Source organism: Perkinsus marinus (genome assembly GCF_000006405.1).
Source record: "Perkinsus marinus ATCC 50983 genomic scaffold scf_1104296931260, whole genome shotgun sequence".
Classification (NCBI taxonomy): domain Eukaryota; phylum Perkinsozoa; order Perkinsida; family Perkinsidae; genus Perkinsus; species Perkinsus marinus.
The window spans coordinates 38447-49807 of NW_003215828.1; the positions used below are offsets into that span (position 1 = coordinate 38447).

General features: G+C 55.1%; 2 protein-coding genes across 2 annotated transcripts in view; both read right to left on the reverse strand.

Annotated features, from left to right (window-relative positions):
* Window positions 1-2119: 2119 nt before the first annotated feature.
* On the reverse strand, window positions 2120-2403 carry Pmar_PMAR008892 (hypothetical protein; the record flags this gene model as incomplete). Its single annotated transcript, XM_002786720.1, has 1 exon — window positions 2120-2403. A coding segment is annotated over one exon (284 nt), but the record flags the coding sequence as incomplete, so codon positions are not given.
* A 904-nt stretch (window positions 2404-3307) lies between these two features.
* Pmar_PMAR008893 (hypothetical protein) overlaps window positions 3308-11361 on the reverse strand; it is a gene marked incomplete at both ends in the record, with an annotated part of 8714 nt that continues 660 nt past the window's right edge. Inside the window, 37 exons of the mRNA XM_002786721.1 lie at window positions 3308-3320; window positions 3376-3513; window positions 3563-3738; window positions 3790-3897; window positions 3953-6274; window positions 6329-6406; window positions 6450-6593; window positions 6643-6711; window positions 6757-6857; window positions 6903-7008; window positions 7061-7122; window positions 7154-7225; window positions 7397-7574; window positions 7720-7827; window positions 7874-7966; window positions 8011-8093; window positions 8143-8278; window positions 8332-8398; window positions 8446-8567; window positions 8637-8810; window positions 8859-8955; window positions 9006-9046; window positions 9097-9190; window positions 9239-9326; window positions 9379-9522; window positions 9573-9666; window positions 9713-9769; window positions 9818-9893; window positions 9941-10053; window positions 10166-10296; window positions 10351-10462; window positions 10504-10644; window positions 10694-10755; window positions 10802-10905; window positions 10951-11088; window positions 11133-11197; window positions 11241-11331. Coding sequence (XP_002786767.1) covers window positions 3308-3320; window positions 3376-3513; window positions 3563-3738; window positions 3790-3897; window positions 3953-6274; window positions 6329-6406; window positions 6450-6593; window positions 6643-6711; window positions 6757-6857; window positions 6903-7008; window positions 7061-7122; window positions 7154-7225; window positions 7397-7574; window positions 7720-7827; window positions 7874-7966; window positions 8011-8093; window positions 8143-8278; window positions 8332-8398; window positions 8446-8567; window positions 8637-8810; window positions 8859-8955; window positions 9006-9046; window positions 9097-9190; window positions 9239-9326; window positions 9379-9522; window positions 9573-9666; window positions 9713-9769; window positions 9818-9893; window positions 9941-10053; window positions 10166-10296; window positions 10351-10462; window positions 10504-10644; window positions 10694-10755; window positions 10802-10905; window positions 10951-11088; window positions 11133-11197; window positions 11241-11331 — 5998 coding nt within the window. The remainder of the gene's footprint in view (window positions 3321-3375; window positions 3514-3562; window positions 3739-3789; window positions 3898-3952; window positions 6275-6328; window positions 6407-6449; window positions 6594-6642; window positions 6712-6756; window positions 6858-6902; window positions 7009-7060; window positions 7123-7153; window positions 7226-7396; window positions 7575-7719; window positions 7828-7873; window positions 7967-8010; window positions 8094-8142; window positions 8279-8331; window positions 8399-8445; window positions 8568-8636; window positions 8811-8858; window positions 8956-9005; window positions 9047-9096; window positions 9191-9238; window positions 9327-9378; window positions 9523-9572; window positions 9667-9712; window positions 9770-9817; window positions 9894-9940; window positions 10054-10165; window positions 10297-10350; window positions 10463-10503; window positions 10645-10693; window positions 10756-10801; window positions 10906-10950; window positions 11089-11132; window positions 11198-11240; window positions 11332-11361) is intronic.

The following is an 11361-nucleotide window of genomic DNA, read 5'->3' on the forward strand; positions in this document are numbered from 1 at the left end:
GTTTCAGGGTCCTACCACCACAAACCCGAGACGGCAAGCAGACAAAGGAACTTGAAACGGTGTTCGTACCGGTCTCTATAGGGCAGGGTCGGGAGGATATGAAAGCAACCGATAAGACCATCAGGAAACGCGTAGCCCTTCGCCTCTATTGTTCTAGGGAGGTCGTTCGAAAGCAGGTCCCCGTTGATGTTGTCTTTTAACGAATGTGATGGTGAAGGCCAAGGACAACGCTCAGCTCAAGATCGCCCTGTTATGTCTAGACCGATCGATCGATCGAGATTTCCCTGGGTGGGGAATCCCCACTGGGGATCGTAGATTCTGCTCCCAGTATAAGCTCTACCACACGTCTTGCAACCCGACGCTAACCCCACACTGGTGAACGCAAAACCCTTTTCTGAGAAGGCTGGGTCACCTTCGAGGACGAGGCCGCCTCTTGAGCAAAAGTAGTAAATTATGATATTGCCCACCAGGGCGGCGACTTATTAATGCATGACTGAAAGACTGTGATGTTTCGATAGCCTGAAGATGTCTCTTGCGTTATACACAACCGCGAAAACAACGCAATCAACAAGCAAATCGTTACGAGTAGGGAGAACAACATGGTTGGCGTCTCTTCCCAACGTTGTAGGGCAGTCTTGATTCCACCATCGGGCCCTTGCCTCAGCTGGCCCTATGTAGCTCAGATTTCGGCGCTCAATTTGAGCTAAGCGCGGTATGCGACCTCGCTAACATTGTTCTACATGAGAGTCTGAAATATCTTCTTCGCCATCAGAGTTACGTACCAAAGGTGGAATAGCGTTGACTCTCATCTTCGGTGAGGAGGACTCGGGCGAAGAGAGTGCCGCATCATAGGCTGCATCCCCCCACAGACGAGGCTGCATACACCTTCCAACGCCACACGTTCGTCTCCCTCATGTTTGTTTATGTGCCCTCATCGCTCGCTGATACAGGAGGTATGACGCCCCTGTGATAAGACTCAGAACCAAGGGTGTCTTGTAGAAGGGAGCCGATGTCGCTATGGCTTTAACTCCTGTCGTTACATTATACTTCTGCCCGCCTTCAACGGTCGGGACCCATGCCGTTAACGATCGAAAGTCGTCATGAGTTACCGCCATGTTACAGCCCTTCTTATTGATGTGGCGAGATGGTCTCGAAGCATGACGACGCAGTGGTGACGAGATGGGCGATAGAACCCCCGGGTATGTTACCAGTCTCAGACCTCTCCTCTGGCTGAGACACTTCATGTGTACGGTTGAGGGCATCCAGAAATTTAACAGCTGAAGTGGAGTGAACAGGAGCCCAGGAACGCGGCAATCTGATGTTGGCAAAAGATGGTATAGGCAGAGTACGAATAAGAAGGCTATAAAGCCTGGCAATCATCAAGGAGGGTTCAATGAGCTGCGCTCCTGGCTCTTCTCTCGCTTTCTGTGGAAGGCCGAGATGGAGTTCGGGAGGACTATAGCTTCTTCTATGCGGGGAACTAAGGGAAGGACACTGCTATGCATCCAAGCGCACGTCACCACTCACCTGACCCTGTCGGCTCCTCCTCGTCTCCTTCCCGTGTAGTCGAAATGTACCGAGATACGGCTGATGTGATCTGCGTCACGCCCGTTGCGTCGGTTCCTGCCTTAAACGTTAGCCTGCCACTTTCCTCGAATGACTTCCTCGTCGTCGTTGCAGGCGCGTCGGTCCACAGCCCAGAGACCCACGTGGTGACCATTTTCGTGTATTTGTCCACAGTCTGCTCGTTTGCCCCTTCCGACTGGCTTCCTTTTATAGGAGCCTCAGGAGGAGGGGACCTCGCTGCGACCAACCGCGGACTATGGCCTCCCCCGGATGAAGAGCGTCGCCGTCCCGAAGCATCAGAGACGATTGGGCTATCACTCTTCTCTCGAGGGATGCCCACCTCGTCGAGTTCTCCTTCCTGCATAGGAAGCCAATGAGAACGTTCCGTCTCAGAACTAGTGAGAGGCTCGCTCGTCGGTATTAATTCTGCAGTTGTTGCACGTTGACAGGGGTCTATCCTATCATACGACGAGCTCCCTCCCTCCGCTCGAGGGAGGGTAACGCTCAGCTCTCCCTCCTGCCTGTGCGGAGGAAGTGGCGCGCGCCCACTCACCATGCCCAGCAGTATCTCGTCATTGTTTGCAATATCAACTGAGTTCTCTGGGGTTTGCCGTTCGCCAGTCAAGTCGGACTCTTCGAAAGGTACCCGCTGCATCGCTCTGCTGACGCTGTAGTGTAGAGTGATATGCCCCGACTCGCCTTCTTGAGTGAGGGCAGCCGACCCTCCACGCGGCGTCTGACTCGTGTTTCCCTCCACGATGGGTTCGACTGACGCATCGCTCGTCTGAGTGCCACTATCGAATGACTCCCCACCATGGATGGGGTGTATGCCTCTATCTACGACGGGAGCGAACGCAGCAACACCCACGCTGCGGGTTGGCAGTATCGAGGAGACCCCTACGCTACGACAAGGCTTCTTCGTCTGACTGAATCGACGATGACACCGTCGACATGGGAGGTCTGCCTGGGACCCTGCCGAGAGGCTCTGCCTAGCAGATCTAACAGTGTTGGTTCCACGAGTTACTCGAGGAAGAGCCTCCCGAGGTGTATTCTCAGCAATAGCAGATGGACGATGCTGAACATCCCCTTCAAAGCGGTTCTCAAGGCTATCAGTCGAGTCACTGCCACTACAGCTTACAATGACCTTGGGTTCGAATGTTTCTCTCTCACCAACCTCATGAATATCAGTCTGGACTCCACGAGCCATCGTGGCACTGGGCTTGCTGCTGCATTCATTAGCTTTACGATGCTGGCATATTATGACCGCCTCATCTACGATACACTTGAGTACACAGGGAAAGATTTCCCACTGGGCCTGAGAGACACCCGACGCTGCTCGAGCCAGTCCACGGAGCCGCCCTACCGCAGTCTTCTTGTCGAGAACTTGAATATGGTTCAGTTGGTGCCATGCCAGGCGCTCGACCACCTCCATGAGACGCAGCATGAGAGAGCACAGGGGCGGCGCCCTTCGGCCCAATGCCCGCGGTATGTATCGAGCCAGGGCACTCCAGTCTCGTGGGTCGTCGCTACGAATTTCCGGCATAGAAGGCTAAATCGGACCGAGAATATATCCGATTGACAACGCAGTAGAGATGCTCTTTTGTTATTAATCGAAAACAAATACGTTTCAATTGTCCACAGTCGGTGAAACCTTATAGGAGGAAAAGAGACCCACGCCGGGACCGCGAATGATAGACAGAAAACGACGATCCTTGCCGGGGTAATTATCTTCCCTCTGGCCCTAGGTGCGGATCCTGAAGAGACCAGCAGCCACTTGAGGGAGCTGAAGCGGCTCCTCAATGGGCCAACCTACACAGAGCGTCCGGCTCTTCACTGAATGGTGTGAAATCATCGTTAAGGTCATCACCGAAGACCCAGTAGTTGGTGGCTCTCATAGTCGGCGAGTCGGGATCAGAGATTGGGCAAGCATTCGGGTTGAAGCCGTATCTACAGCAGAATTGGGGGAGGGGCAGTAGAGGGCAGCACTTGGACTTACACTGAACAATCAGTCATCTGGCCTATAGTCGCTTGCCATGCCGCATGGGAGGCGACGATCCACCTCCTCACGCGCTGGGCTTCCTTATTCGAGCCTAGTTGAAGGAACCACTGCAGGGCAGTGACACTCGAGCGGCCGCCGCCACCAGAGCCACTGGTCACTGGTGTTACATATATCTGAGAAAAGAAGTAGAGACAAAATCATCGATCTGCTGAGTCGGTCTTTACCTCGGAGACTCGACCATCAGTTAGATTGACCAGCGTTTGCCTCTGCCATTCACAGTCGCCATCAAGGGGACATCTCACCATAACACAGGCGCTTTCTCCAACAGTGTCCTGAAGGAATGGACCATCGGGGAGGGCCAACACGCAGTAGACCAGGGAGACTTACCTCATCACCCGAGACGAAAAGTTTATCGGCCGGCAGAGCGAAGCGTCGTATTTCGGGCATCAAATTTTTCACTCGAATTTGGAACATCGTAGTTGTCGAGGCAGCCGAAGAGGAGTCAGGTGGAACACCAATGTTGGCCTCGTTAAAGGACATACCATAGCCGTCAGCCATCGAGCGCCCATTGATCCCCATAGACCCGAAGGCAGGGAAGGGAGCTGCCGACGGGAAAGCATTGTTCATGAAGGGGTGGACATTGCGAAAACCCGGCTGCTGCTGCTGACCAAAGAGAGGTCCTCTCCAGGGATCTTCCCTTATCGAGGGTGGACCCCATAGAGGCTCCGGTATAGTAGAAGCAGGGCCACGGAGCCAGGCCGATGCATCCGGATTTGGGAAGGGGGCGAAAGAGGAGCACTCAGCGTTGGGAATGGGTTCCCAAACGCTGCGGGACGGTGACGTATCGGACGTCATGTCAGCGGACGTTGCCGACGTCGGGCGAATCACTGCTGGAGCCGATGCAGGACCATGATGATGATGCGCCTTAACCGCTGGAGTTGCAGGGAGAGGCAGCCCGGCCAGTTTCGGGCGCGCAGGCGTGTCGTCGGCCTGTCCGCATGGAGTAGTCTCCCCAACAGGTGGTTCCTGTGGTGGCGGCGGAGGCGGTGGAGGAGGTGGAGGAGGAGGAGGAGGCGGAGGCGGTGACACTGGAGGAGGAGATGTCGCCGGACTCTTCGCTTTAGGCGTTGCCGGCGACCGCGATAACGGTATCAAGTTATCCACCTTGGTCGTCTTCTCGGGCTTGCTCTGATCTTTCCTTCTCCCCGGTGAATCATCAGCTACCCTACGGGCAGGCGGTGAAGGGGACTTGGTCTCAATAGGTGGTGGGATCTTCTTAGAGCGCCGCCCTGGGGTAGGGACAACGGGAGTGGCCACCTGCGGTGTCGGCTTAGGTGGCTCTTCCTTTGACACCTTCTGTTGTGAGGCCGCCGCCGTCGCCTCATTTTTCTTCTTCTGTTGTTGCTGTTGCTGTTGTTGCTGTTGCTGCTGCTCTGCCTCTCTCGCCTTCTGCTCGGCCACTAACTGCTGATGGCGCTTCTTCTTACTCTGTACCGAACACCACATCATGTCAGCCGATCGCTGCACTGCCTCTGTTGGGTTGATGGCCGCTGCCGGTGGTTCTACCACGGGAGGCGGCTGGAGCGACGAGGCCGCTCTCTCCGTCGCAGAATGCTTATACTTACCGCTATGCACGATAAGCTTAAGATCGCCATCTTCCTCACCGCTCTCGTCTAAGTCGCTCCCCGTCACAGATGAGGCCTCGGCCTTCCCACTGGTGCCCATGGAGGAATCATCATTATCATCCGTCACTTCAGTGGCCGTCGGCGCACTAGGAGCCTTCTTCTTCTTCCTGGTCTGCTGCTTCCGAGCCTGCGGCTGCTGCACCGTCTGGTGTTTACCTCCCGCATTGGCCGTATTCGCCAACTCCAATGCCCGCTTACGATCCCTCTCTGATATACGGGTCTCGAGGACCAACAACCACTGAGCATAGATCGACTTGGCCCTGCTCACAGTATTCTGCTGCCATGCCTTGGTGTCAGGCTCGGAGGAGGCACAATAGACGGCCATCCACTTGTTCAACTCGTCGACCGACCCCCATGCCTGGATACAAGCGTGCCACCATAACTGGTCCTTGGGTATACTGGCGGTAGTAACCTCGTTGTTATGGGAAGATGAACTATTCTTCTTCTTGGAACCCTTCCTCCTACCGCCCTTCCTAGACGCACCAGAAAGGCTACCAGTCCAAGCCTGTTCGATCTGTGATGGTAGTGGGGGCGCGTTGGAGACACTACTCGAGGCCGCCATAACTTGCGGCGTCGGCAACACAGTGGCGAACTTCTGCTTCAGCACGTTCATCGAGAGCCTAGCATCCTTCTTGATAAGGCCGCTGATGACGTGTCTGGGCGTGCAGATGAGCTTGCCTGAGCACCCCGAGGTGTATACGCAGTCCTCACTGTGACGGTCCCGGACGAGGTTTTGGATGCACATGTCGTGAAAGGCGCGCTCGGGGTGACAGCCCTCGCTGCAGCGAACCCTAGCAGGATGCAGAGCCGTGCCAAGCGGCATGTCACACTTGAAGCATCTAGGGCCTTGGACCACCCTACGGACGTGTTCTTGGATAGTCTCCACTGATGCCGAATCGATGAGCTGCTCTGGGGTCAGCTGTCTGCCTATGGTTCCAGTGAGAACACTACTGCCGGTAGTGTGAGTAACATGCCAGCCAGAGTCGATAACCTTCCCCTTCACCGCGGAAGACTCTGCGTCAACCTGAGGAGAAGAAACAGATGCCACTCCTTCCCAACAGCCCGCCAATGATCCAACCTTGTCTGCATTAGATGATGCTGCTGCTTCCACTACTGGGGGCTTTTCTCCCACACTCTGCTTCCTCGGCGCCTTAGCCTAGCAAATTCAACTACACCAGGTAGAATCATCATCGACATACCTGAGGCCTAGCCGGAGCCATCTGACGCTGGTGCTCGTTGCACAGACCCTCCATAGCATCATCCAACTTAGCCGCTGCCTCGGCAATGTACCTCTCCGCTACTCTCAGCTCCCCAGGAGTAGCAGCACCAAGGGTGGCCGCCAACTGAGAGTCCACTGTAGCACGATGACCGACTACACACGTTTCTCCTCACCTGCGTCGCCGAGAGCGTGCCGCCCGGTGTAGTAGCGGCTAGGAGTGAACTAGTCCTTGGGACCAATATCTGAGGTTCACCTATGGACCTATCTTCTTGTTGAACGGAAGTCACCTTTCTCTTCACAGCAGTCACAGCGGGGAGGGCGTCAGGCAAGGCAGCATCAGGTGGGGGAGCGGGAGTCTCTGCATGAACACTGTCTTGCTGGATAGTGCCTGCCAGCACTCAATGTCAGCCGAGGCAGAGCAAGTCCCATCTACCTGGCGACATGAAGATGAGGATATCCCCATCGATGATCTTCTCCTCCTTCACTGTGCGATCCACATCTCGCTTCACAGCCTCACGTACATTCACTTCCTCCCACACCTGGCATAACACTAGTAGAGGGGACGCCCGAGCCCTTGATGTACCCTCCTACCTCTACAGCATCAGGGTCATCCTCAGCTGTTGCTGCTGTTGCCTCGGCTATTGTAGCTCCATCTGGAGTGTGACTGCTTATCTTAGCCCTTACCGCGGGAAAGTAATCCCGAAGCCGACAGCGCGTATCCAGCGTCATCAACCCTATCGATATCAGCCGCAGCGTCTGAGAAGAACACACTCAGCCTTAGTCCCACTCCATAACTGCTCACCTTCGGGTGTACAAATTTCACCCAAACTGTCGCTTCTTCTGTCACATGGGTGGACTTTGCTGTCCCTGCGGCTGCTTCGACAACTGCTGCTTTGGAGACGTCGGGCGGTTCATCATGCAAAGTACCTTCAAGTGAGATGCCTCTCGTGTGAAGGCATGGCCCAGCACATACCACAACATGGCCTATTATGTTAGAGTTGGCCTGCTGCCCCAGCCTCTCGCGTCTGGTCGACAACTGCTTTTGCTGTACCGGTGCTGCCGCCACCTGGGGCTGCTGCTGTGGCGGCTTCTTAGCTGCCGCCCCCTGATGATGATGCTGTTGCTGCTGTTGTTGTCGACTTGCCAATGCCGCTTGATGTGCCGCTGCCTGCACTGTCGAAGGCATATACCACGCGATCTGCAAGAAGTCAGTGTATGACTCTTCATAGTAGGTCTCCATACAGCCCTACCATCCTGGACGGGGTCATCAGCTCAAACCTCTCCTGATGCGTATCAGAATAATACCGCAAGGCAAAGAGCCTCTGCATATGCTTTGGAATTTTGAAGTGCTCTTCCACCTGCTACAACTCATGAGAGCCCCCCCCCTAGTGTGGCGTCTGCTACCGCTTTCATCAATCTCTCCACAGGGATGTCCTTCCTCACCAAGAACTTCCTCCCCTTATGCGGGAACATACCGTTAAGGTAGTAACCATCGACCTGATCTCCTTTCCTAAACCGACTACTACCCAAGCTCCTCCTACATTCGTCAGCTGGCCCTCGGTGACTAGAGTAACCTCGATCTGTGGGGACGCGGATGCTGCAGCTGCTAAGGCAACAGCTTCCACTGAAAATGCATCGATCAGCTGTCAAGTACGGCTTGGAGGAACTCTCACTATCCTGATTGGACTGTCCGTTTTGGTCAGCTCTACCCTGTGCTAAGGCGAGCTGATCGTAGATGAGCGGCGAGTGAGCCGCAGGGTGCAGTGCATGATCCCGTGCCACTAGCTGGTGACACTGCAGATGGATAGGCTGAAGCGGCATACGATCGAATAATACGATGCCAACTCGCCAAGTGATGGTACCTTGTGGGGACCATTCCTCGCAGGAAGACCCGCTGTCACCTCAGCGTACAGGCTAGGACGAATGTGCCTGAGGCCGCACATATAAAACATACTCCGACGAGAGAAGCTGCCAACCTAAAGTCCACCCCGCGCTCATAAAGGCGGTCCTCCTGATCCTCTCGGACGTAGCACAGCCCTACACATGCCCACTCCGGTGAGAAGACCCACTCCGTGCAGTGGAAGCCGTCTTGGAGGACCTGAAGGACCTAGCTCTCTCAGAATGCCCTTCCTTGATCTACGAGCCCCCCCTATGGACGAGATAGTACCTCCCTGTAGCCATCATCGATCCGACACCACCGTCCCCTCCGACTCTGCCTGACTAGGACGTAGTAATGCCCAACAGCCAGGTCCTCAGAATCCGTGGCTCCACATACGTTCGTGGAGAAGGTAACAGAGTGGAGGCGATAGCGGAACTCAGAGGTCGCGGCACGGCTCCCATCCTGATGCACGAACCACTCCGTCAATAGTATTCACCAACGCCGCCTTACAATGTGCCTTGAGGACAAGGCGACATCTGGGCTGTCATCTCCCCCCGAGCTCCCAGTGCTATCCCGATCACATACATCATCGTTCTCGCTGCTGCCCCTGACAGGAGGACATGAACATCCCGACCCCCCTTCCAGTACGTTGCCTACCCCTTCCCATCCTCCCCACCAGGCGATGTTAAGAGTGAGCCCTGAAATACCAATACCCGACGACCCGGCGGTGATCTTTCCCCCAGCATACCGTTCGGCCCAGCTGCTGGTATCGCTGGTTGGCAGCTTCCACTACTACCGGGTCCATATAGGGCGTGAAATCGAGCTGTTCCGAAATGTCCAACCTGAAAGATTCAGTCTAGTAGACTCCTACGCTGCCATGAGTAGTTCACCTCTCCTTGATCTTATTGATGAACTGCAGATGAAGTATAGGAGGGATGTTGATGAACTGACAGGAGCGCTTACTCCCACTTGCATCCTCTAAAGACAATTGACAATGACCCCAACGACTTCTTCTCACGAGATCCCCCACCTTCCCCTCCTCCACCCACAATGACCCCATCTGCAGCTGCAGGAGCATGGACCCCACAGCAAGTCCCACCAGCACTAGTATGGCGATGCTCAGCAGTGTTAGTAGGGTTCTGCGTCCAACAAGACAGGTGCTTCTCGATAGAGCCTAAGGAAGGACAGCACTGCGCATAGAGGACTCAAGCCTATTGTTCTCACTGCTCTTCCCGTTGTTGAAGCGTAAATGACTGAACGAATAAGCCTCACTGGTCGTTGGTCCAGACGAGGAAGATGACGTCGCAGAGTCCCGGTCCTGCATAGATTGATCCCGCCGTAAAAGTACCTCCCCCAACCCTCACCTCGTGATGACCATGGTGATGGCCCCTTCCAGAGGCAGTCGACCTCGCTTCCGAGTCCTAATACCCAGCACTTCTCCCCCCACAACTCCGTACACAGCCGCCTACCTGGCCAGAAGGAGAGTACACTGCCCATCCTTGAAAGAGGTCGGCCAGGCGCTCCCATGCGGCCTTAGAAATCAAACTGAATAAAGCAACTGGTGTCGAACATATACCGGCGACATGCCCCACCTAGCGTGCTTCTGAAGCTTATCAAAAAAGCTAGAGTAGATCCTCTCAGGTGACACAGTGCAGTTGGGCCCATCGAGACCCAAGGCCCGAATAACCCCCGAAGTGTCGATCACCTGGCACGTACATGGTATCGGAAAATCACTCTCAGACGGGGTGTCTGCCGAGGGCTTCTCCTGAGGCAGAAGAACAACATTTTCGTGGCGCGCGAGAAATGTACCGATCTACCCTAGGCCCGTTGGATCCGTTGCATATACGACAGATGCCACTCTCGTCCTGTTGCATCTCCATACGAGCAAACAACAGCTGTAGCTCCCGAATGAGGCACGGCTGCGGCGGAGGCGACTCCTTGGGGTCACCTGTTCCGATAAGGAGCAGATCCACAACGCCCGACCTTCCCAACATCTACCCACCTCCATCATCCCCCTGGTCCCCATTATCATCAGACTCTCCCTTCCTTTTCTTCAAGTACTCCACGATTTCCTCCCGAAGTAGCTGCTGTTGGTGCAGCATATAGTCGACACACTGACAAGGCATGAAGACCCCTTACAGGTCCCTCGGGATACCTTATTTAGCTTCCGCATAACACTCCTTAGCATAAGTTGATGCTTCTGGAGCTCCCCAAATCTCGGGTGGGAAATCCTCCTCTTCTCGCATGACAGCAGCTCGTCAACGATCTCCATCAGCTGTTCGATCACAACGCGGGACTGAAGGAACTCCCATAAGCCAACCTCGTACCCGCATCGCTCCGCCCACCTTCCTGAATCTTCCCAGTAAGTGTCTCTCCATCTCCTCGAACTTCCTAGCGGCCCTCGCACCTGACCCCACAGGGCTACTCCCAATCAACACTGACCCTACTCCCACCTCTATCACTGGCCCCCGAGCTCCCGCGCCCTCCAGCGACCGGTGTTGCCGGACGCCTTTGCGACGACAACAGCTCCCTCTCGGCAACCCGAGCATACTCCGATCTGAACACCATAACTCCTCATCCTACCTCTGCGGTAACCTCTCACTTTCCTGTCACCAACTCCATTATCATTCTCAAATCCCCGCATACTCCCTCTAGGTCCCCTTCAATAGAGTGTAGTGATTCTACCCTTTCCTCAATGCAAGCGGCCGCCTCAGAGTCCTCACATCCCAGATCCGGTATTCTAACATACACTCATTTAATAGCACCACTAAGAAGCGTCGTTACCCATTCCTAAAGGTCGCGTCTAGGTCTGGTCCGCTGCTAGGCTTGGTGTCGATACTGTAGATAGCCTAAACGATATCAGATGGGCTCGGGAGGAGAGGACAGGAGTACCTTGCGGACTGCAGGGATGTAGTAGAGGCTCTGCAGAAGGGAGTTTATATGGTCTGTGGCCAAGACGTTGGAGAGGAGAGCACCACCGAAGCTGCCAGCACGTGGGACCCAGTCGCACTCC